Raw genomic sequence first — 27,196 nt, 5'->3', positions numbered from 1 at the left:
ATGTGTCGAACGATAAACTTATCCCCTTAAACAAGTACTTATATTTATACAATACAAAAATCAACAAATGGTTATTTTCCTTATTGGGCACAACCTGAACCTAAGTACAACCGCGCGTACAAGTACTCATTACAATTACTGATCAGAGATTAGTAGGTTATTAGTGGAAGGTGGATGGTGACGTAAGGGAAATGATATACTTCTAGTAACAGTTGTACCGTGCACATACAAGTTCCGTAGTGATGAATAATGGCTCCATATGTCTAACTTTGGTGAATATTAATCAGAAAATATACATGTCGTACTATGTACCTATATATGCACAATATTCTTATACGTAAATTTGTGTGTCGACTATAATATGTATTGTTACATTCAAGAAACAGTTTACTTTACATTCTAAAATATGTTTAATGTGAGAAATGGCACAAGTTATCCTGACACCCGCGAGTACGCCGCCACCTAGAAAGTGTGGGTGCACACTGCACACTGCACACTGCACACTGCATACTGTATAGGGCGGACAATTACATACTCGTAATATTACGTGGTCTACTAATCGTAAAATATTATTTATAGTCTTTCATATTCTTACTTGGAAAAATATACAAGGGAAATTTCATTCCATTTATTATAATCTTTATACGTAACAACTCGGTATACAATATATTTTATATTTTCAACATTTAATAAATAGGTACATTTATTTAATATATTTTATAGAAATTTATATGAAAGATATTACGATATATAAAAATTTGTGATGTTTTCTAAAAAAACGAGGAAAATAAATACACATCTTATTTATTTTTCAATTACAAATAGAGGAACATGGAAGAATAATATTTGCCAATCCGGAATCTAAGCACAATAATACTGTGTGAAAGTTCTCACAGGTGAGAACATGATTTTAATTTGTGTTGCGTGTAAGAAAGTTATAAATGAATTAAATTTCCACATTTCTTAAAGTCTGAATCCTACAGTGCCTTGGTGCGGTTACATAATGTCATAAGAACTTTAAAGCTTGTGTTGTCGAACCGACCAATGCACCCACTAGGGAGAGCATCCTGCGGGATGGATTGATCGATCTCTTGTATGGGATACAATATTTATCATTAAAATGGCACATTTAGTGGTAGACTACTTAATATTAACACTCCCTTTCAGTCCCAGAAGGTTATCGTGTGTGGCTATCTTCCTACACTAGTATACTAGTGGTGTGGAGGGTATAATGTGTAGTGCAGTCGAGCTACTGTGCAATACGGCCACTGTGCCCGTACAACTAATAATCCTATACCAACTTGGCAACACAAATCTGTGAATGTAACATAACTTCCCTAATTCTTCGTAATCCTAACTTTTCATAAAGCTATGTCCACACACTATGAATAACAAAAATTATATAGAAAAACACCCATTGGCTACAATTAACTGAACACAAACATGACAATTTGGATATGTATAGGTGTGTGCTACTGATTTACACGATTTTAACTCTGGGGACTGAGAGTGTACCCCGTAGAATGGTTTCTTCCTTTAGGAACTTTGCATAATATTATCCAACAATGCGTCAACAAACGGGGTAAGTAGTTCATTCGAGGACATGACATTCAACAAGTAGCCTCAACTCCACATTAGTCCTATTGTTAGTATCCATTCAACACACACCTGATATCTGTCCGAGCATCGTGGATCCCATTACAGTAACTCGATAGCGACGAAAGGTCTTCCGAAACTGAATCCATCCGCAAAACTGACGAAAATAATGTTCCATCGAATAACTTCACTCGTTTCTCTGACTTCACTAGATCAGAGAAGGGAACTCGCTACAAACGGAGATAACCAACACTCGCCGATAACTATAATTTCACATACATATGTACACAGTCGCTCGAAGCGATGTGGATTACTTCAAATGTACACATTACGAAACTCAGCACAATTAGTCATCGACTTGGATCTTGGTTAAAAAAGTCACATAGTATTTCCTCATGGGTGGCTTCAGTAGCACTGTCCAGGCTGCGTGGGAGCAGGAGTCCCTCAGCAGTAGTAGAGGGGTGCGTGGGGCTATGCGGCCCAACCCTCGGAGATGCGGGGCCGTTTGGCGTGGGGCGGCTGCTCGTACTCTGCCCCCCCGCTGCCCATGGGAGATGCTAGGCTAGATGATGATACTGATCCTAAAACAAACAAATTGTCCATTACATTACTTATCATCAACAGAACTACTTTTTTTTGTTGATGTACTAGAATCTGGTTCAAAAATGTAAATATGGATAAAAATAACTCAGCTAGGAGCAATAAACTATTCGTAGTTGGATTTGAAAACATCTGGAATATTTAAGAATATTTTGAGTTTGTCCAAAACAGCAACAAATACATATGTACAAATAAATTTCAATTTTCTGGCGTTACCTTTCTTGAGTAGAAAAGTAAATGTTACTTTGTTCAAATCGAATGATACATGTCCCCTTTCCAAGTATTTTTTAAACAGAAGAGCATAAGCGTTGGTTAGTTGTTTTTAACATTTCGGGAATAATATTGTTTTCCACTAAATTTTTTCTGTTTTTCATTTGTCTTAGCGTCCTATTTATTTCATACACAACAATTAAAGTAGTGAATGAAATATTACTAGATATATATTTTGGCCCTACATTATAAATTGGGGCTCTTCCTTGATATTTATAGTTCACAGAAGGGGCTGGCCTTGGGACTCTTGGCCGATAAATATTTTCATAGAATTTACACGCAAAATTCAATCAATCTTCTACATGTGTAACAACTTCGCCACTTTCGTCCATCCAGATAAAAATTTCTTATTTTCCACTACTGTTCAGTTTTTAGCATAGCTTTTTCGATTTCTTGTATTTTACATTTTATTATGTAATTTCAAGTCTGGACTTGTTTATTTATTTCTTTAAGTTGATCTGGTATTAAGTTACGTATTAGGTGTTGACGTTTGGCCATCATATTGATGGTAGCTTGACTAATCTCCAGAGATACAAGTATTAGTTTGAATTTCTTCTAGCCCTTTGGTCAATGCAGTTTTAATAAAATACTTCAAAGCATTTATTAGCATGTTACTATAGTTTTGGGTCAATTTCTGGTCATCTTAAGTTGACATATTCATTTGCTCTACTTCTAATAAAATTGCCTTGACGTTTTTTTAATTTCTATTTAGTTTTTTGATCAGCAATTTTCACCTCTCATTTTTCACATTTATTTTTGATTTGGCCTTACTAAACGATGATCGCTTCTAGTAGCAAAATTATTGAGTATGGTGACATCCTAGACAATGAATTTGCAGTCAGCTATAGTAAAATCAATTTCATATTTCCACCGGGACTTCACCGTGGCCATTTTTTATTTAATTTCTTTGTAAAAAGAGCATGGCAAACAGATTTGTCTGGTGTAAGAATAGTACCTCTATTGGATCATGGAATGTTTCTGAAACACACTTATCATGGAATATATGTTCTGATACTGAAATTTTCTATTGAACTATTTATTATTATTGAACTATTCCAATTTTAGAGTAAAAATCTCCTAAGATGATGTTATTTTTTTTAAAAGGAGTTTGTTTTAGCGGTGATTATATCTTCGTAAAACTCTTCCACTTCACAGTGGTCATGGCTGCTAGATGGAGCATGGCTGCTAGTTATACTTGGATAATTTTCACTGCATACCTCTTGTGTATTTGTACTAAAGTCTGTCACTCTCTAATATACTCTATAGACGATGATAGACACTATGTCAGATATGCTTTTAAAATAAGAGACTTTATATCTTTGTGTATAAGGAAACCAACACTGCCATAACTTGATTGCGAGTCTCCGACGTGTAAAAATGCTGCAGCAGTTCTCTCACAAAAAAAAAATTGTCAGTCTTACCGTCGTTATTTTGATGCTGCATGTGTGCGTGGTGGGGGGCGAGGTGGTGTGCATGATGCGAGGAGTGGGGGGCGCCATGCAGCGCGGGAGCGTGGCGCGGCGGCGAGACGGGCTCGGCCTTGATGCGCACCGAGGGCGGGGGGCTCTGCCCATCGGCCGCGCCCCCAGGGGGCGGAGTGCCGCCCGACACCGACAGCTGGGGCAAGCTGCGGAGAAAACTTGCGTTCAAGCACAGATGTAGGACATTTGGCATTAACAAACATTGTTTATTACATTCAACGTGAGGAAAGAAATATATCTTTTTTTTGGGGAAAAAACATGTATAATAAAACAATAACAAGTCTATATTTCGACGGTTATAGTGTAATATGTCCTAACTTAAGAAAGGAGATTACACATATGGAGAAATAGAGTCAATGTTATAAATGTCGAGTCTAAAAACAAAGAAATAACATTGACTCCATATTAATGTTTAGTTTACTAAATAGCTTGATTGATGTTGATACGAGTACATCAAGTCAAGTAGCATTCAATATCCCAATCTGCCGATCGAGAAATAATGATGTGCTGTTATCAGCACAGTACCAACTATGGTTGAGATGGGATTTGGCCCTTTTTAGTGTAAGTCTTTAAACAATCACTAAAATAGACCAGGGCCCTGATTACAATGGGAAGTTAACAGAGTTATCTTCGACTGTCTATAAAGAAAAACCAATATTTGTGTACGAAAATGAGTATATTTACATGAGCATTTAAAGCATCTTTGTCGGTAAACTATAATTAAACATGTTTAAAAGAAAAAATTGCATATTCTGCCTTTCAAACAGGAAACATAATTTTTCTTTGTAGATAAAATTTAAGTTCACATTTATTTTTAATTCTATCTACAAAGTAAAATTAGGTTTTCCGTATGAAAAATTGGAATGTCTGTTCAATTTTTTTTTCTTAACATGTTCAGTTAAAGGTACCGACGAATATACTTTAAATTTTCATACAAATATGCACATTTTCTTACATTAATATCGATTTTACTTTATACCCTCTCGATATTAACCGATGAAGATAGAGTTTGAAATTGCGGTCCAGATCTTGTCTCAAGGTAGTTATTACTATTTTTTTGTCTTAGCTTTAATTTTCTTTGGCCGTATTTTACTTTAATTGCACTTGTATATAAAAAAATAAATGTTATTGATGCAACTTAAAAGACTTAATTAATCTATAAATAAATAACCTACAAAAAATACAAAAATTACAAGTATGTAGAAGTGCTTAAAAATGTATTCTTCATGTACTGGCAAAATGTCGTAGTCCACATAAATTAGTTGCTCAAAAAACAAATTTTACATAAGTGTTCAATCCCACGTAAAAACAAAATGTCTCAACATCGGTAATGATAAATACTTTTTTTTCATGAATTATTGAAACAATGCTAACCAATGATAGCAAGAATTGAATCGGGTTCATTGGCTAACTAAAATAAGAGAGAAAACATTTTTACCATCTCCTGTAAAATTAGGTGAATGTGGGTTGTGACATATTGCACTATAATCGTCAATTTGATGATAAAAATTCATGTTAACCCTACAAATAATATTTGAAAAATATTGAAGACCAGTTGTGTTGATTTATATTAATCCAGGTTATGGTTCTGTGGCCACGGATCAGAGGCCAGAGATTCAAACCTCGCCATACCACATAATCAATTCCATTTTTTAATAGTGAGTTATTTTCAAAATGACCCCATAATAGAAATATTTAGGTAAATTATAAGAGTAAAAAAATATTTTTTTACCAATAAAAAAATTGAGAGATTTTTTATCAAATGGGTACCTTAAGCCAATTATTTTTCATGCAGAGTTCCATCGAAAATATATAAATAAATGTTAGTTTTTCTTAAATTTATGCATTTGGTAACTTTATTAACTCATTATAATACAACCGCTCAATGATGCAAGCCTAAAAAGTTGCCATTGTTTTTTTCAGATACATTAACAAAAGTTTAAAATGCTAAATTGGTAAAATGAAAGCAGCAAGAAAAGTGGGAAAAAATTAAATGAGAAGAGATTAGGAAATAAAGATGTTTATTTGAAAACTCATTTCCTGATAGAAAAGTAAATGATCATAAATTTAAAACTATTGATTGGTTTTTTAAATACGTAAGACATAAATTTAGGATAGATAAAAGACAGTATAATTACCCGCTGTGTTGTAATGAAGCCTGTAGTTGGTGCGTTCCCCATGATACTCCAAGTCCCATATCTGATGTCATGCTAAAGTCCTGTGGTGCAAATCCTAAGCTCGAATAACCAAGTGAAGGCGTCTGTAACGAAAGCAGATTAAAATAAATAGGATGTCATCGAGCATGATCATTAAATAAATATTTTGGTGGAAAATGCTCTTCAAATATATAATTAATTTCTATCTCATCAGGAATTAAACTCAGACGATAAGTTCATGCTACTACCAGCTGAGATAAATTAAATGCGTTTGTAAAAATCTGCGAGTCGATGCGGACCATCAATTAATAAATGATTTGTAGCGTCTAGAGACGATTATTGTAATAGTATCTACGCAAGTCTACCAATTAATAAAATGACTCGCCTACAGTCTGTATTGAATGCCGTGGTGAGACTTATTTTTGAAATCTCTAAGTTCTGTCATATCACTCCGCTACTTCGGGAATTACACTGGCTACATTTTCCACGGGGTGGGATAAAAACTCCGTTGGCTTATTTATGAGTCACTGTACAACCCAGCTCCGGAATGCATGCCGGATGAATTAGTTAACAGATGTCTTTTACTTAGATCAGCTGCATCTACCGCGATAGGTAAAGTTATTATACCTGCACGTAACCAGCGCATTAAATTCTGTGAATGCACATTTGCTGTCGCAGGCCCTCTGGCATGGAATGTGAAACTGGGAAAGTGAAGTGTTGTTTTAGAAAAAAACCTAAAAGCTACCTGCTCTCTGATGTGTCAGTAGGATGTGATGACAAAATAAACTGTTTCAAGTCTAATTTAAAGTCAAATTAAAATCAATAGACCGTACAAGGAATGTTGTTTTGATTAAAAATATTTTAAGTACGTCCAAAATTTGGAGACAAATAAATGGATGGTTTATATATCTGTTGAAATTACTATCAATGCATAAATATTTTAATCACAAATTATTTGTTTTCACTTACTTCAACATACGGTAAGTCTTCGGTGAGCAGTGGTGGCATAGTCTGCGGTATTAAGACGCGGAGGTTGTTGTGCGAGCGTGGCGGGGGCGAGTGGTGGCCGCCCCCGGCGCCCCCGCCGCCCTTGTGGTGCCCCCGCGCGTGGTGCGGCGAGGGCGCTGGCCCAGGGGATGGGGAAGGGGTGCCCGCGCCCCCCAGGGGGGATGCCGACCCCGGATAGCCGTTGGACATCTCTAGCATCGCTCCGCTCGGGTATACTGAAATGTGACAATTAAAATTACTCAATCTGGTGAAAAAATTTTCAATGGAAAATCCATGGAAGGGTTTTTTCTAAAAAATAGTCCCAGCTTCATCTGTGATTTTTTTACAAAATGGTACCAAATGTAGCCAATCTCGATCATGAGTTACATAAAGGTAAGATGATCAACCTTACACTTCAGGTGCTAGCCCAAGAACATGAAATATTACAGTGTGGGACCACCTTTCACCATCATCACATTCATCATCTGTTATACGTAAGTGAGGGGATCAGTCTTACGCTTCAGGTGCCAATCCAGAAACAATGAAATGTTGCCATTTAAAACCATCTTTTAAATCAATAATGTGTTGACCCTTCCAGGAATCTAACCCTAGACCTTGAGCATGATCGGTGAACACGCCAATCACTACACGAAGCAAACATATCTCCACACACTTGCCAAGGATTCTAGTTCTATTTCACACGCAATACGAATGAATTATGTTATAGGAGGATTGACTGTACTCTAATAAGATATTGGTATTATAATTAACTAATTGTATAGATAAACCTGTATCAAAGCAAGAATTCACTATTTTCACTAACCAGTATCAGCAAAAGAGTATTACTTGTTCTCTACTCTTTTGGTTGACCTCGCCAGGAATCAAACACGGGACTTTAGAGTGTGAAGCAAGTGTCTTACACCACGGAGCTGCCAATTTTTTATTTATTTTTTAATAAATGATACATGTATTTTTTTTTTCTTTCAAATCTACTTATAAACTTTTAATGTTAGAACTAACTTTCCAAAAAAGAGAATAGATCTTGTGCTTAGAGAGTGATTTACAATGTTATATTTATTTAGTATTTCGAAGTCATATAATTTCGAATGAGAAAAATTTTTACTATATGAAATAAAAAGAAAAACAATAATACAATAATACTTTTTAAAATAGAAAGCTGTTTTTACATGCGTTCAAAAAAAATCTTTAAATTTACTTTGAATTTATTTACTGATATATTAGTTTTAATAGTTTTTAGTTCATTGAACACAAAACAAAACTATTTTGATCATGACTTGTGTGGAATTTAGGAATTATTATATTATTTTGGTATCTGAGTGTCTTATTTATCTCAAATTCAATTCAATCATTGAATCGCATTACAATTTATTAGTAAATGATGTTTTTCAATACCAGTAATAAATTCAGTACTAAAGCACAAATCGATGATTCAGTAGAGTGAATAACAAAAAATAATCTTAGAGAGAAGTCAATGAAGTATTGAAAAGGTCAGTTATCTTTTTCTAATGATAAAATAAAAACAATAGGTTGTATTCATTTATATTTTGACAGATATATGCAAATGAATCTTACGGAACAAATTAGAAGGCAGTGCTCCAATAAGATAAAAATACTGTGTTTTGAGTTAAGTATGCCATTTAGTAGAATATAAAAAATATTTTGATTTGAAATAAACTGCCATGATTAAAAAAATCGATATAATACAGAGTTCACAATGGCACAATAAAAAAATTATCTATAATCTTTTATAATTCGTCCAGACTGCCATAATATGAAATTTGGCATTCATAACTCATAATCATAACACATTTATTTAGTGTCAAAATTAAAAATGAAATATATTTTTTAATAATAATTGTTGGTATTGAATGCATATTACAAAATAATTATATTAAGTGTTTTATGTCAAAATCTTTGAAGTCGTTTTTCTCAGTTTGACGCAATTAGACTTGTGGCATTCTAAATGGGGGGGTGCAAAATATATCTAATAATATCTACCTAAAGAAATTGAAAACAAACATGTAAGTAGATAACACAAAATCATGTTTAAAAATGATTGCAATTAATTTTCACTAATTATCATTATCTTACATTTAACCTGAGTAAAGGCAATGGGGTTTACCTGTCACTCCATTACTTGAGAAAGGTTTCTATTCTCTAATTGGAGAGGGGGTACTAGTCGTACTCGACAATGTGTTGCGATAAATTGTTGTTTTTGTTATATTGGCACGACTGGTCACCCCTGTTGATATTTACATAACTTTTTTTTTGAGGTGCTAAAATAAATGATTGTTTTTTTGTCAAAAATGGCTTCGCTTTTGGATGATCAAATCGAAAAGTACTCGCAAGAAATTACTGATGATGAGTGCTGTTCATATAGTTCGGCTAGAGGTAGAAGACATCAATCGCTTTGTCACTTCTATGGCATGATTAATTAAGCTGGCATAAATTCTATGGTGCTTTATGTTGACGCTAAACGCCCGAACACCGATCAACAAGTTCCAAAGCAATTATTTAAAACAGTTGGCAGAGCCACATACGAAGCATTGTTTGACAAAAACGTTAAAACTTCTTATGTAAAATGCCTACTGTCCGCATGCTCTGAACACCGCAAAGGTATTTACTAAGACTGCATTTAATATAAAAAAGGAATATGTTAAAATTATAATAATACTAAAAAGAAGATTTTTCAGTTTTGTATCGAATTAAATAAGTGATCTCATAATAAATAAGTGAGGTGATGTTCCACCCCTTTCGCTATTTACATAGACAAAAGAAGCCTCGCCTGCCGAAGGTTAAACATTTTTTCTTTATATTGTGATAGCATTGTTACTTAATATTATTTATGGCTCATTAATATTTTTGAGATAAATTTTAGATATAAAAACCAGTTTGTTTATTTTAAAAGACCTTGAATCGTATCAAGTTCACAAGTGAACAATTTTTACTTGTTTAATTATGAATGTTTACAGAATTCTAGATTTAGCGGGAACAACTGAGTGAGGAAGGAATGTTTTACTGGCCCAAAATGAATGAGGAGACAAATAATTTCTAGATCAGGCATAGGCAAACTTTTACTAGTCCGAGCCAGATTGTCAATTTTCCTCCGAGTTGCAGACTTGAATATCAAAATAACCATTCACACTTGCAAAACTTGTATAGGTTCCAGTTATCAGTAAACGCCGTGTAAAAATAAATCGCAGAAATTAAATCAAAATTAGAGAGACATATATGAGACTCTCTGGACTGAAATCATTTACTTGATAAATTATCGCAGTCTTAATCCAGTAAAACCTTATTTAACATAACTGACGCACTCTGGATTGAAATTATTCTAACGTTCCGAGCGCACCTAGTAATTTCCTTTAAAATGGGATATAACACTTTGAATAAAAAACGCTCGTGTGCTTTGGTCCTTACTTAAAAGCTGCAACTTGTTACTATTAAATATGACATGGGCCACAATTATAAACGTCATCTTCATTGGGACATATCGAGGCGGTACAAAGTAACATCGATATTTATGTACGAAAATGTATATATTTGTATGAAAATTACCTGAATCTGTTTCTGATGAGGACGGTCGTGGGCTAACGGAGGGGTGCATCTGGGGGCTCGGCTGTAGCAGGCTCGAGTCTCCGTAGCCGCCTCCGGCGCCGGCGAGGCCGTAGCTGGACCCTCGGCCCCCATTGACCTGACTGCGCTGCATCATGATGTGGAAGTCCTCGTCGATCTTGGAGTACTTGGCTTCGGTGCGCGGGGTCAGGCTGTACTCAGGCTCTGGGTCAGGGCTGTCCGGGGACATGACTCCGTTCTTGTGCTCCTTCTTCGTAAGGGCCTGCGGGTTAGTGAACACAACTCAGGGGCTTGACAGCCGTGGGCCATGACCAGAGGCCATGTTTTATCGCATGATAGCTGAGAGATTTTATTGACTGATATTAAGAAACTTTATACATTATTACCGTATAAAGTATTTGTTTATTTGTAAAATACTGAAGTATGTAATCCTATAAATAGTATTATGATGAGCAATTAAATACTTTGTTTAATGTATGCCTTGATCGACCGTCACTAAACAATTCATGGATAGACATTGGGATTGCAAAAAGATGATCCCATTGATTAGGATCTTCTCTTGATGGTCAACCGATAGATGGATATTTTTTTCTTTAGCACAACAGCCTAGGAGGCTCAATTACAGTGGTGAATTACTGCACAGAACACTCAGGCTTGAGAAAAAACATTTTTATTTTTTGTGATCTCATCGGGAATCGAACCCAGAACCTACCGTATGTGAACCAAGCATCTTAGTTACGTATGGGACTACCCGCATATCGTACTGCAATAGTATTGTATTGTTTCTGAGTCTATCATAATTTGTTAAGAGTCCATTATACCATAATCAAAGTTTAATTCCTAACTGTTTTTTTTTACAAAACTATTTGATAGACTTACTGTTTACTGTAATGTAAAAAATGAAAGGATTTGAAATATTTTACTTGGTATTTAAGAAATTTTCATTACATGTTTTGGATAAATCTCTCAGATATCAGACGCTTCACAGTTTGTACAGAAAAACATTTTCCATAATCATGCCACACATATTTAATAAAGGAATAACTCATTGAAATTTTCTCAAAAGGCATACAAGAGAATATGTAAATATAATAAATATTCCAAAGTGGATTAAATAATACTTATAAAAAAACCGATAAAAAATCTATTATGCAAAATATTTTGATTTAATGTATTCCAACAAATCTGTCTTGAATAAAAATGTTTGTTAAATAAAAAAATAAAGGGAGGTTTATATTACTATACTCTACCGATAAAACCTTAGTTCTCACAATGGTTTGTGATACTGGAAAATGTATTTTGTATATTTTGCCTTAAATTGAATTAATAAAATGTAAAAACTTTTTAGCGCACATATGTGTGGTTTTAATGTAAGAGGCAAAGATGCAACGTTGACAAATAACACTTTGTTAATTTGAACACTCGGAAATCAGAACTCTCGCTGTATCAAGAATGCTATGTATTAAAAATCATCAAGCCATGCTTCACGAACAATATTAACAAAACAATTACTATAAAGGTTAGTTGAAAACTATACAACACAACATGACTATCTGAAAAGGTTAACAGTTTCTTAATATCTGAACATCAAAACGATAAGAGGTATTCCTAGATTACATATTATTTATATCGGTACAAGTTCGGAGGAGACACATTGCAGATTGCTTCACCATTATCAACATGTGTTGGATAACATTGGAAACAAACGCATTTTTAAAAATTAATGAATTAAATATCATTACTGACATCAAATAAAACTACAGTATGCTTTGTATCTATACAGTGTCTTGTATATATATAAGTGATACAAAAAAGTACCTTTTAAAAGCCATTCCATGGCTAGATTTGGAACCGCAATCAGAAGTCATGTTTTTTCTGATGCAAATGCCTTTTTTCTGGCATGTTTATTCTTTCATAAATATAAATAATTTCACAAAGATTCAAGTCATTAAACAAAATTTACACATATTATAAAGACACAGTTTTTTAATTAGGTGTATTATGTATGTATCCAACATTTATAACTGAAGATTGTGATGATGACGGAATTCATGTCTCAGTTATCTTCGCGTGTTCAGGAAGAATACCTCTGTATCGCAGCATTAAGGATCAGCGGGATTTCGCGTTACCAGAAAGACTGGTAATTTAGTATTAGCAAGTGTTATTTGGGCAAGATTGCATATGCGATGCGTTACGACGCACACAGATGGCGCCGTACGTTGTGTACCTCAATGATGTTGCGGTTAGTGAGGGACTCGTGGGGTTCATTGTATTCGGTATACTTCAGTAGCACCTGGAAATAAAGATATCTACATTAAAACTTTATAATACATCACATACAAAAGGGAAAAGAGGACAGGTCTCATGTTCTAGAGAGGCTTTGCTCCCGGCTGGGTGCTGAGAAGCTTTGAAGAGGAATTGCTTGTGCAAGACACACCAAAGGGGAATTATTGGGAACCAGCTATCACTTTGAAAAATACTAAAACTTGAAAGAGTAAATATAATTGGAATTTATAGTTCTAAGTCCACCTGTAGCTTAAAATTCAAATATGTTCTAAATTGTTAAAAATAACATTGAGTTGGTGGTAATAAGTTGTCAATGTGTACAATGTGTCTATGACAAAAGAAGTGTTGGAAAGCCACAGAAAAAATGGGTCGGTGACATTGCCTCGATAAAACAAGGATGATGACAGCGGGTGATAGGAAGGAATGGAGACGTTTGGAAGAGGCCGCCATTTAGCAGTGGAGAGAATGAGGCTGAAGAAGAAGTGTTCAAATGTTTTGGACAAAAGGTGAAAAAAGAAAACATTGTTTTAGACAATTAATTATTATGGGTGCTTTATTCCAAACTAAAATATACTAAATATTGTGTCATTTAAACTTAATTTCATGCCCGTGTTCTTATTATTGTAAGATCATAAAAATTTAGAATAGTTTATAAATCTTTTATTTGTGAAACAGAAGTGCCCAAACTTAACTATCTGGAATACTACCTCTCATAATAAATTAATTTAACAGTGCTAATACACCGAGAACAGTGTTACTCATTGTTAGGTTTCTAGAATGTCATTCACCAATGCGCTTTGTAGCTGCAGGACATGTTGGGACATTTATTGTACAACGCCCTCGAGGAGATTTTCACAAAAAAGGCGCCATTTAAATTGTCCACAATAATAATAATAACACACTGAAACTGAAATAAATATTCAGTACAAATAATAACCTCCACCTCAGAGGTCATTGATTGAAACTGAACACTTCCTCCTTCACATCCAACCCCAGGAAAAACTTCCTGACAAACCAAGTTGGGTAGCAATGGAATATTCTCGGGAAAGTATTTGGTCAACAAGTTCAGAAACCGACTGGATGAACACAAAAATGTATGTTTATATGTCTGTTATTATGTTTTGCAGAACACTTTTGTTTTTTTTTTCTGCATTTAATTATATATTTTAAACAACAAATCTCTTAGTCCAAGGTTTGAATTGAGCATAAGGAGGGCTGACTCCAAGTAAATTGGGCATATAGCCAGGAGGATGAAAAAGCAGAGGAAATATATATTATACCATTGGAGCAGTCATCTTGAGGAAGTGATTAAATTTCATTTAAATTCACCTCTTTCACCGGGTTATTTGTGTACATAACAATATTTTTGACAAATAATAGCTCCATGGCATATTTATACCAGTGGCAAATGGTGATGTAAGCCGTAAAAAAATATCAGAAATTTTTTACCTACATTGTACATAAGGTAATATATTATACTATAAATTGCTATTTTTTCTGTGGTTCTTTGCGATACAACAACTCTCATCTATGAAATCAACTCAGACGACAATTATTATAATTAACTCCGTGGTTATATCATATTATGTAGCTATATTATTAATTACTTTAATAATGCCAAAAACAGCCGCGTCGAGCGCCACATGTCCTGCAATATGACGCATGAAAGTAATGGTGGTTGTATGCCAACTATATCATATCAAAGAAAAATAGCCATAAAGAAATAATGTTCAAAATACTGTTTTACAAATTGAGAATCTTTAAATAATTTGTGTAATCTGCAAGCTTACTACTCTAGGAGAAAAAAACCACGACTGTATTTGAGATGTTTAAAATATAGTATATTTATTTGTATGAAGAAATTAGCTGGAATAATCGGCTAGTTTCTTGGCTCACTGAGGTGGGCACGTTTAATTTATATTTTCATTTATATTTGGAGAAAAATACAAACGGTGGCAATGATTTACTAGAAATAATAATTATTTGTTTGTTTTTCTGTAAGTAAAGTTACCGTTAAACATTATTGTGGATAGTCAAATATAATGGTAAGCTGCGAATAATCGCTTCTACACACGATTCACTCCTGCTTTATACAATGACCACAGTTTTGGTGCCTTATCCAGCATTGTATTTATGAGTGTCAATGGTGGAGTAGGGATTTACATATAAATATTATTACAGTGGAAAAATATTACCTTGTCCATGTCTGTGCTGGCATACTGGTAGAGTTTGTTGTTGGAGCTGAATATGATGAGAGCGATTTCACAATCACACAACACACTCAGTTCGTACGCCTTCTTCATCACACCGAACTTACGCTTGTTGAACGTCACCTAAAACCAAAAAATTATGTTTACAACAACAGTATTTTGAATGTATCCAAATCGTTGTCACAACATAAATGACAAACTAACTAATGGCAGGTCAAGAGCCCTGTAAATGTATTTCATAATCCTAACGCTTCTATATACCTGCGTGAAAAATGTCAACGCTTATCAGTTCATGGTTTACCTCTTGGTTCTTATTCTCTTAATATCCATCCACAATTCCTCTTTCTTCTCTAACTCATATAGTATCCATACCGCTCGACTGTGGAATCATCTCCCATCCACCATCAAAGATGTTACTACATTATCTCTGTTTAAATCACGTCTGAAGAAACATATCCTTTCTCTTTCTTAATCTCTCCTCCTTTTCTTTTTCTTTTTTTCCTTTTTCCCATTGAGTAATAGTATTGATTTAAGGTAATTTATATACAAATACATTTATTTTAATAAAAATCTTTATTTTCTATTAAATATGTAAAACTCGAATTATATAAATAAAACTTTTATTTTATTGGTTGGTTGGAAGAAATTGCCATTTGGCAATAAGCCCGCCAACGTACAATTTAAATTATGTATAGAAAGTTAAATAAATTAAATTAAATGTCTATCAAAGATGACAATTTGAAACGTTTTTAATCATGGATGGGCGTTTCGGTTACTTAAAAACAGTAGCAGCAACAGCTACCGTTTTACAAATTAAACTGTTTTGTAAAACGGTTTCTGAATAACAGTAACGCAGCTAGCTGCTGAAACAATTTCACAAAAATAAATTAAAATAAAGTTTACCATATATTATATATACTGACTAGTTTTTCATTTAATTTTTGTCAACCCCGTGGTGTAATGGTCAGCGCGTTTACCAAGCAAGAGATCTCGAGTTCGATTTCTGACATGGTTGATATAAAATATTTACTTTAAATGGTGTTTTCACACCACACCAGAATGTTTCATAGTCCCTGGACTGGTTCCTGAAGCGTAAGACTAATCTTATCTTCGTGTAACCAAAAAATGATCTAAATACTGCAGTCATTTTATAAATTTATTTCCAGTTATTTCTCGTTAACTTTACAATATTTAGAGTTTGTCCAAATATTTGTAGACAAAAGACTGGATTTCACCCCCTGGGGAGTCATAAAGATTGACACAGTACAACAAAGATGGAGAACCTTTAGAGAAGAAAAAAAGAAGGTTTAGGCATTGATTTCTTGTAAGAACCTAATTCGAATTAAAACAAATTAAAGTATTACAACAGATATGGCGAATTTACAGGGCTTGTGACCTGTCATTGGCTGGTTTAACTGGCCACTTTACACACCATACCATTTTGCCCATGTTTGCAATCCTGAAATAATTCAATCGGGTGAATCTCTTGACAACAATAAAGATTCCAGCTCCTTAACTCAACTTAAATCAACTAGAGGAATTGAAGAAATATGGATGTTCATGCACGGTCAAAATGGTCAATGTTACACAGTGTGTAAAGTGGCCACTTAAACCAGCAAATGACAGGTCACAAGCCCTGTAAATGCCAGACTTCCATATTACGTTCTTTAAAGTGTTCGCCATCTCTGTTGTAATTCGTTAATTTCTTGTTTCAATTCGTATTAGATTCTTACAAAAAATCATTTATATTATGTGTGCCACTGTAATTTTTACGAAAAACTTCGTTTCAAACTTTATATTCAATGAATTTTTAAAATCTTAATTTAATTAGTGAATTTTTATTTTATTTTACAAAAAATTAAAAAAATTATAATTTTTGGGTTTTTCTTGTATACATAAGAGGTAAAACAGAGCATTAAAAAAAATACATAGCAATGAAATACATATTAAATAATAAGAAAGAACTGAAAGATTTAAGAATGGGAGCAAAAATGAATGGTATAACTGTTAACTGTCTTCTGTATGCGGATGATGCCGTGCTTCTTGCTAGCAGCAAAAAAGACCTTCAATTCTTAGTAACAAAAATCTACGAGGTATGCAAGAAAAGCGATTTGCTTATGAATATTGATAAATCGAAAGTGATGGTTTTTGAAAGGGATGAAAATATAACTAAATGTGAGATCAGCGTTAACGGAGATATTCTGAATCAGGTAGAAGAATTTGTGTACCTGGGAAGTATGTTTACTAGGGACGGAAAGGCCGATAAAGATATTGAAAGGAGGGTGAGTGCCGGGAACAGGGTGAACGGTGCACTACTTTGGCAAACAAATGTTTATCGCAGGAGGCTAAACTAGCAGTTCACAACGGAGTTCTAGTTCCAACTCTAATGTATGGGAGCGAAGTATGGAATTGGAAAAATAATGATGAAAGTAGGTTGAATGCTGTCGAAATGCGATCCCTCAGGCGAATGTGTGGTAAAACGATGTATGATAGGTGCACAAATGTCGAGATCCGTGAAGTGTGTAAGGCTGAGACATGCATTATTGACAGAATTAAGAAAGGGGTGCTGCGTTGGTTTGGACATGTAGAGCGAATGGACAGCGAAAGAAAGACTAAAAGGATCTACGATGCAAATGTTGATGGATGCAGAAAACGAGGAAGACCGAGAAAGACATGGCACGATCAAGTCCATCAAATACTTGAAGATGGACATGTCAAAAGTAGGAATAATCGGCGTGCGTGCATAAGAAGATGTATGAATGTAGAGGAAGCGAGGTCTGTATGCCAAGATAGAGTGTTATGGCGTTCTATCCTCTCTGCCTACCCCTACGGGGAAACGGCGTGATGGTTTGTTGTTTGTTGTTGTAGAATATCAAACGGAAATCCCACAAAGACATGGCCTGTTTGTGGGTATACAAGACATGTTTATGAATTTTTATATAATATAAGAAAGAGAAAAAAATGTATACTGTAAAAGATTAGGAGGTACTTTTTTATTTCTTAATAATTAAAAAAGAAAAAAAAAATCTTTTTATTAAAGGACTACAAAATATATCATAGGAAAAAAGCGTCTTTAGTTTGAATCCAGGATAGTGCGTGTTTTTAAAAAAAGTTTTTTTAAGTGTATACATTTTTCTTACAGAAAAATATTATAAAATAAGTATTTTTCGTCATCACTTTGCTTAAAAAACGTCACGAAATAGTTTGCACAGTTAAACAGATTCTTAAAATTGATCCAACATTTTATCATCATCATTCCATTCCGCACCTAATGGTGCATAGGGCACTGCATTGGTACACCAATCGCAGCGTATCTTGATCATTTTTTGTTACAAGAGGGCAAGATGATCAGTCTTACGCTTCAGGTACCAGGCCAATATTCATGTGTAAAAACACCTTTTTAAATAAATATTTCATGCCAACCATGTCGGGAATCAAACACGAGACCCCTTGCATGGTAGGCAAATGCAATATTCAATAGTTTCGTGGATATTTATGCATATTAATTTCAATACGATACTCGTGTCTTGTTTCATTTTATATTTTACCAGCTTCCATATTACGCTTCCGTCCTTAAATTGAGTAAAATGGCAGTCAACCAAATTAACAATTAATTTAGCCCCGTGAAATCTAGATTGAAGCCGCACATTTAAAAAATATCCACAAAAACTTACCTAGGTAACGAACGCATCGTAAATTGAATTTAAAAAACAAAAATGTTCAATTCTTGTTCCGGGTACAACGCGCTTACGTCTCGTTTCCACAGGGGCGGATCGTGAATTTGTGGGGCCTTGGGCTAATACTACTTAGGGGCCTACCTAATTACTCAACTAATTGCCATTTTGTCAAAAAACTGTTTTCTATAGTGATGTAGGTATACGATATAGGAAAAAAATAGGACAGTAAAATATTTGATTATGTAATATGACTTAGTGTATGCACATACATATATACAAACAGCAACTGTACGACATTATTGCATAATCCAAATAATACAAAACAAAGCGATGAGGATAATATTAAGATGTGGGAGACGAACAAATGTTAGAAAATGATTCAACTTCTAGATATCATGACAATTGATCAAAGAATCAAATTCAATGTTGCCAATGAAATAAACAAAATTATTAAAGGAATAGTTCCGAGATATTTTCAAGATAAACTAAAAAATAATGAGTTCTTTCATAACTATGCAACAAGAGGATCTAAAAATATAAGACTGGAAAAAAAATCAAAAGCAATGTCCCAGAACTGCCTTATGTACAAGGGAATAAAAACTGTTTGAAGAAATGCCAGAAAGCATAAAAAATGAAATTAATGTAAATATATTTAAAATTAAATGTAAAAAGTATATATGTGAAAAATATTAGGTAGTAAATAGTGTAAATAGTGAATATAATTAATGAAAATGTACATATGAAACAGTGAATATTATAAATTAGGATTTTAAGTGTATAATAGTGATAAATAATGTTAGAATAAGTATAGATGTAAATATTGTGTTGTAATATATATTAGACTATGTAAATACATAGAACTAAATAAAAAAATAATAAAAAAATAAAAAAAATAAGAAATTGACAGATTATGTCCGGTTATGTTACATAAATTGTAAAGCAACATTTTTGTGCCACAAATTCCTTTATTTACTCATCACATTTTAAGTCATTTGTTAAATAGCAATTTATAGAAAGAACTGATAAATATTTTAGTCGATAGTTCGACATTGTTGTCCTATATTTGTTTTCTAGATACACCATTCTGGAGGAAAGAGGCAAATGAAAAGCTTGGCAACGTTGAAAAAATCTTAAAGATGGTATAGCAATTTGGAAAAACATCAAGAAGTTTATTTTCATAAATTAGCATAAAAATTTCGTTGCACGAGGTGTAAGACTCTGGCTTAGACTGTAGTAAGTAAGATTTTAACTGAATGCACTCATTCACTAAATGTTCGTCTACGTCATCTGGATAATAATCAATAATATTACGTACACTTTCCAAATCTGTGTTCCATATTTTTGTCTTGCAAATCCATTAAATTTTTTTTTTTTGCTAGATGTCTCATAGACTTCGCTTCTTTTATTTAAATCCATAATCAGCTTATCCACGCAACGTTTAGCGTGTCTCTTTTCAATTTTTATGCGCCGTATACCGCCGAGACTTTATCTCTGGACTTATCTGAAAATTTTTAAGTAATGGCGTCTTTTATTTATGTCACTGTAGTCTGTTGTTAGCTTTCTCTTCATATTCCTTTAGCTTCTGATCTGATTGTTGCCTTATGTTGTTTACAAACCCTTTTAGTGACACAATTTACTTATTGCCTTCACAAATATCTAAACTAGGGCTCTGTATTTTTTTATTAACTAAATTAAATCTCACCAAAATTCCTTCCCAAAAAACTAATCAAATTGCAGTTTCGAGTTTTGCCAGTTTATTAAATAAATTTCGTGCCTCTTTTCGGATATCAACTTTTTCATCCTCATTTTCACTGAAACTTTAAAAAAATATAATATCATCATAATTATTGTTTTAAGTTTTGACAGCATCATAGTGACAAGACCATCAGGTCTGGCTTAAACTTTTTAACATAAATTTTAGTTTTGTTTCACGGGTCGAAGCAGAAAAGAAAACGTATATTTTTTGCACTACTCCAAAAAAGTTTACAATTTCGGTTGCAACCTTCATGGATTGTTCACCAACTAGCAACTAGAATGCGCACCACACGGCACATAACCTACGGATTTATTATTTTGTTTTAGTAGTGCTTGTACACCATTGTAGGACCCGCCATATTAGCAACGTTGTCAAATTATGACTGTCCCCGATCCAGTAGTAGTCCATTTGTTTCTAAAAAGTCTTATAGAATATTAAATCAATGTAAGCCAGTATGACTACTAATTTTAATGAACGATACACATCTTTCATATACTTTCCCCAAAAATAGTATCGTAATACAATGGCAAGTTGGTCATTGTGAGACAGATCTGGGATTGAATCCATCACAATGGAATAATAGTTTGTGTCGTTATTTGAGTTATAATTTATTTGATTATCTATTTACTCATATAGGTAAATATCACATACTGCGAATACCGATAAAATATATGAAATATATTTAGAATAATTAATTGTATTTTCAAAATCAATATGGATATTGTGGAGAAATGTTTTCATACATAAATGTAAAAAAGAAATTTAATAAAAATAAGTTACTAGAAAAGCGCGACGTGTTGGCCTTGGTTGTTGTGACGTCAAGATTTGTGATAATTTTCTAAACAAATTTCAATGGCTGGGAACAAAAAAACATGAATCGTGACGTATAAGGGGCGTGGCCAATGGAATCACCGTTCTTGCGGGATTCAAAGTTAAAATTTAAAAAAATAAAAAATACTGGACAGTATTTCATAGACCTTTATTACTTTAAAAATGCTTTTAGAAAAAGTGATATTTCCTCATAATATACTGTTTTTGATAAGTACGCTATTATCGGTTTTGGTCGCAGCTCTCGTTGTTCAATATGTTCACAATATCGTCTATTGTTCGCAATGGAGGCTGGGGGCCTTTTGTATCCACGGGGCCCTGGGCTGCAACCCAAAAAGCCCTTTCGTAGATCCGCCCCTGCGTCTCCACGACTGGCTAAACTTTGTAAAATCACAGTCGCGGGGTAACGAACTCAAATCGCTTTTTATACGTTATCTTTAGAAAAATACATTCGCAATGGCGGACTCAAATAAAAAGCTAAAACATTTTAGGAAAACTTGGGTCGGTTTAAGAGTAAACGGGTGACCCACGAATCTCACGATTTCAAATTGCGATTATTGAGCCTTGAATTCTCAGTACCTAGGTACATATTTTTTTTGTATCTTTTTTTGTGTTTTTTTTGTACATATTTTTTTTGTATTTTTTTGTATAAATACTATCGATATTATAACATTTTCAAGTTGTCGAAAAGAAAATAAACATTATATCGCAATGTATAAACATTCGTCAAATTCAAGAAACGTCATATTCACGAAAATTACAAATGGCGCAACTACGAAAACTTTTTTAATGTGTTTAAAATCTGTTGTTATTCTTGTACTTATATTTTTGCTGTCAATTTTTTGTGTCTATATTGTCATTCGTGTTGTTCTTATGTTTATTGTAAATTAATGTAACTTGTTTTTGGCTAATGTTATCATGTTTTGATAGAAGGCCCTAATAAAGGAATTTAAAAAAAACATAAATACATTCCATTTTTAAAACTTTGAAAACGTATTCAGGGTTTATTTATGATGTTTTTATTCACATTTTGAGTAAATAAGTACTCGTACATGCAAGACATAATTAAAAAAAAAAAAAACATTTTACAACGATGAGATTCCAGTTTTCGTTTATATTTATAGATCAATAAATGAGACTATATATTATTTGCTTTATAGTTTTTAAGAAAATATCGTATTATAAATTAATTGAAACAAAATTTAAAAAGCCTGCGAGGCTTTTTTTCTACCATACGGGTACTATTGTTCGTAAAGTTGATGTACGTCCGTACGTCAGACTGCCAGACACGACCCCCCCATGTGTTTCTGTGTTTATATGTTTATATAACAACTTTATGTAAAAGCTCTGTTACTGTACGCACACAAACATTATTCTCTACCTTCTATAACTCCTTTCACAAATACAATAGTTACTAGATACTCCACCCTGCTGCAAAAACAATTAAAAATTCATACAACTTTCGGTCAAAGAAGATTGACCTATTACTCGGTTAAAGTGTACAATATACTTCCATTATCCATACGGACAATTAGTAAGTTCTCACAATATAAAATTGCTATTAAGAAACGGATAGTGGAGGTGGGTTGCGCACGGTTCGATGAGTGGATCAAGCCAAATAGGTAAAAAATTGTGTACTGTTTATGAAATTTGGTCTACAGATCTACATAAATTAGTTTTTTTTAGGATTATTTTAGTTTATATTGCTTATTATGTAAATGATAATTAGGTTGATTAGATTAATTACATTTTTATTTAATTATTATGTTAATTTTGTTAAATAACTAATTTAAGGCATATTTTCATCATCATAATTCCCTTTCCGCACCTAAAGGAGCATAGGGCACAGCATTGGTTCACCAATCGCAGCGAATATTGATCTTTTTTTTTTGTTACATGAATGTAAGGTGATCAGTCTTACGCTTCAGGTACCAGTCCTTGGACTATGAAATATTCTAGTGTGAAAAACAACTTTTAAATAAATATTTCAAATAAACCTTGTCGGGAATCGAGCCCAAAACCTCTCGCATGGTAGGCAAACGCGCTGAACATTACACCACGAGGCCGACAATTTTTAGCTAGTAAAAAAGGCATGTTTTACCAATGTAAAATGTTTCCCTCGGCACGGGACACCCCACATTATTCTGTATAAAAAAGAATACAAACATTATAAAAGTATAAATAAATAAGAATTAAAGCCGTGCGATGATCGCGGGGGTTGGGATCACGTAGTTGTTACAATATTCCCTACCGAGAATAGTCGCACCTCGTGTCTACTTTCGTGAGTTTTTTGATCCGTGAGGACTTACATTTTTGTATGCACTCGTTGCAATAAAATGGCATTCACCCTTCATAGGACACCCAGAACCAGCGTTGCCAACCTCCATCATGCGAAAATCGGTAAACACAGAAAAATAAATCGGTAGATTTCGGTAGATTCGTCGTCCTAGAGGCGTTGTGTTGTGTTGGGGGAAAGGATTATTTATTCACATTCCCCTACCTTTTTTCTTTACAAAATTTTGCTAATCACGCAAGTGGTTTTTTTAAATCAAATCAAATAGTGGCCCCCTTGGGCTAATTAATGGCTGACGCTTGTCTGACACACGGAGAGTTACGGATTCATTTTCCAGTGAGTTTACAACAATTTTCATAAATTTTTACATTTATCGTAATTTTAAACTTAATGATAAAATAACAAATACTAATAGCTGAAAAGGGTTTATAGACGATTTTTATATTCTTACTACGAATTCATTGGTTTTTATATTAAATATAAGAGTAAAAAATAATTTTAAAAAAAACTACGTCACAAGTTCACTCAGATAAACCAACGTTAGATTTTCAGTTTTCGTAAAGCCAGCTCACTAATCGGCAGAACTCTCCGACGAGAACTTGTGACGCCACGTGCAGCGTAATTTGAAAACTTTGAAAAAATCATAGCGCTGATAGTAAGATACATAAAAACACAAAAAAATAAGATAATCCAATAAAACTAGATTTAAAAAATCTGGAATTCCCCATTTAAGATAACTTTGTTAACTTCCCATTGTGATCGAGGCCCAGGTGGCAGATACCCATTTTTTTTTCATTTAATGAATTATTTATTTAATCCAATATAAAATACAGATACATAGTTTACAAAAAAAAAATGTTTATACAATAGGTACATTCAATATTTTTTTAAATTTATTTATGGATGTAGCCACTCCACTGGCCCACAGGCACGTTCTGGAGTGTAAAGCTAGGGTTTCCTAGGACAGCGGTGCCCGTATCTTAACGGCCGTAGTGAACGGTGATGCGGTAGGCAGCCGTCGTAGTGGTGAATAGAGAGTGGTTTTATTGTTTAACGGTGTTATCAACACCATTTTTATAGGAAACCACTTTCTAGTAAGCGTTACGACGGCTGTCAACCGCATTACTGTTCACTACGGCCGTTAAAATACGGGCACCGCTGTCCTAGGAAACCCTAGCTTAAGTGTATTATTTATTTTATGCATACTTGTACATACTTTCACATCAATTGTTGTGTAAAAATTCAAAAGAAATATAAAAAAAGATCTTAAAACATACCTACATCAATAAAACGAGAAAGGACTTTCAGGAAACTACAATTATATTCTGATATATGAAACAAATTTCTCAGCTTCCTGTCTAGTCTTTTTAGAAATCCATTTAGCGAGATACATCCCATAAAATAAAAATTTAATAAAAACGTGAATCATCAAGTTGATCGGGGCCCGTATTCTAATAGGAAGCTATAATTAAGTTTTCTGTACGAAAAATAGAATATGTATACCATTTTTTTTAAACATGTTCAGTTATAGGTTACCGACAAAGGTATCTTAAATTTCCATACAAATATGCACATTTTCGCTCATGACTATCGATTTTACTTTTTACCGCCTCGACATTTACCGATGAGGATACCGTTCATAATCGCGGCCCGGGATTGATTTGTGGGCAGGTTGGGTGGAAGGTACCGACCTGCCGGTTCCGTTCGTCCGTAATCCGCGAGATTTGTATTTTCTTCCGACCCATGGCAGCAATCTTGGTGGGGGGCGGGGGCCTGTGGCGGGGGGCGGGGGCCGCGGGGGCGGGCGCGGGGCGGGCCGACTGCTGCTAACACGCCACTGAAAAAAAAACAAAATTCGTCAATGATCAGAATACCGATTTCATCATAATTCTTCCTTTATCAACATCTTTCTAATGAAAATATGGATGAAAAATACCATTTTTCAATATAAATAAATGTCGATTTCTAACCATTTAAGGCAATTGACTCTTACAGAATTTAAATCACACTGATTCGATCTCAACCCTAAAAAAACTTCTTAATCAGCCTGGATGAAGATTTGAGAATGGAATAATTTGCCAAACATGGCTGTCCATTCTACTTCGGCCAACCGATTAATTAAGCTTGGACGCTTTTTTAAAGGAAGAACACCGAGGGCAAAATATGTATTAATAATAAAGATAATTTATATAGCGCCATTTTTGTGAAAATCGCCTCAAGGGCAAGATGTACAAGATATTATACTCGTAGGTGCATCAGCAAAAACCGCCTGCCTACATATGGAGTTCTTTTTAGCAAAGATATTATTATAAAATAATTCAATAAATTCAAAACTGACTTGAACTTAAAAATGACTGTAACTCAAAACTGACTAGACCTCAAAACTGACTTGAACTAAAAATTGACTGGAACTCAAAACTGACTGACTGAAAACAACTTGTTTTATAATATAAAGACTTAAAAGTGTTAAATGAGTTGCAAGAAAGTCTCGGAGATGCAAGATACACCCTAACATTAAGAAAATAATGTTTATCGACAATGGAAAGGAAAAAGTTCCCAAACAACAAGTCGCAGCTTTACAGAAGTGCCAAATAAATTTTCTTTTTTAAACAACTTTAATTGACTATTTTGTGAAGTTGGCTACATGTCGCTTTAGAATTTTTGCCTTTCCACTGTCGTTATATTAGATTCAATATGTATTTATTTATTTATGTATTTCACAGTTTTAAAATGTTCAGAGTTTTTTTGTTTCAGGTCCCGACTAGCTGAGAAATTCCTGTGTTTAGGAAGGACCTTCTTTTTTACATGTGTTTTTTTATTTCATTAAATGATGCTTAATAAATTCGAAGAATAATAATAACATTAAAAAAAACAATATAAATATAAATAAGAAAACATGCAGGTAATAAAAATAAAAATTGACATAAATCGTTAAAAAATGAGACATAATTATTATAAATTAGAAAACATACCGATAATAATAAAAATTGAAGAATAAATATGAATTTGAAAATATACCGATAATAATAAAAAATTGAAGAACAAATGTAAATTCGAGAATATTCTATTTGTATTTTTTTTAAATAAACATACGTGTAAATACTCAGGGCCGGTTTTAGCACTACCAGCACCCTGGGCGGGATTTCTACGACGCCCCCTATCTTCCACCTCTTTAAACCCATATGAAAAAAAGGCACGGTTTATAATGAAATAACACAATAAAATGTTTATTTCATAATTTTGAAATAGAACACTGTTATGTTCAAATGTATTTATGCTTATGTTAATGAAAGGCATTTGTGCCGTGTACACAAATAATATATTTTTTTTAATGTATGTTGTGTTCATTTACTTTATAGAGTTGTTTATTAAAAACTGAAGACCAAAAAGAAAATTAAATTTGAGTACATTGGGCATGTGATGAGAGGCAAAAAATATAACTTTTCAGGAGTCATTCTG

The 27,196-nt window shown here is 33.6% G+C and overlaps 1 protein-coding gene across 4 annotated transcripts; it reads right to left on the bottom strand.

The window, feature by feature from the left end:
- Positions 1–788: 788 nt before the first annotated feature.
- On the bottom strand, positions 789–25,591 carry Mef2 (myocyte enhancer factor 2). Of its 4 annotated transcripts, none has more exons than XM_088243517.1 (8): positions 25,429–25,591; positions 15,169–15,306; positions 12,915–12,980; positions 10,670–10,949; positions 7,073–7,326; positions 6,086–6,207; positions 3,888–4,105; positions 789–2,177 (listed from the first exon to the last, which is right to left on the bottom strand). In XM_088243517.1, exons 1-8 carry the CDS (start codon positions 25,480–25,482, stop codon positions 2,068–2,070), a joined length of 1,242 nt encoding a protein of 413 aa, XP_088099643.1. In that variant the 5' UTR covers positions 25,483–25,591; the 3' UTR covers positions 789–2,067. The 4 variants fall into 4 exon arrangements, with proteins under 4 accessions (XP_088099643.1, XP_088099803.1, XP_088099725.1 ...); XM_088243677.1 differs by having other exon boundaries at positions 3,888–4,093; XM_088243599.1 differs by having other exon boundaries at positions 10,670–10,937.
- Between the last annotated feature and the right edge of the window lie 1,605 nt (positions 25,592–27,196).

The sequence above is a fragment of the Micrasema longulum genome, unplaced genomic scaffold, assembly GCF_059751315.1.
Source record: "Micrasema longulum isolate JH-2025_06_02 unplaced genomic scaffold, ASM5975131v1 h1tg000004l, whole genome shotgun sequence".
NCBI classification, from domain to species: domain Eukaryota; kingdom Metazoa; phylum Arthropoda; class Insecta; order Trichoptera; family Brachycentridae; genus Micrasema; species Micrasema longulum.
Note: the sequence above shows the minus strand (reverse complement) of the source record. Positions and strands in the feature narration are given on the sequence as shown.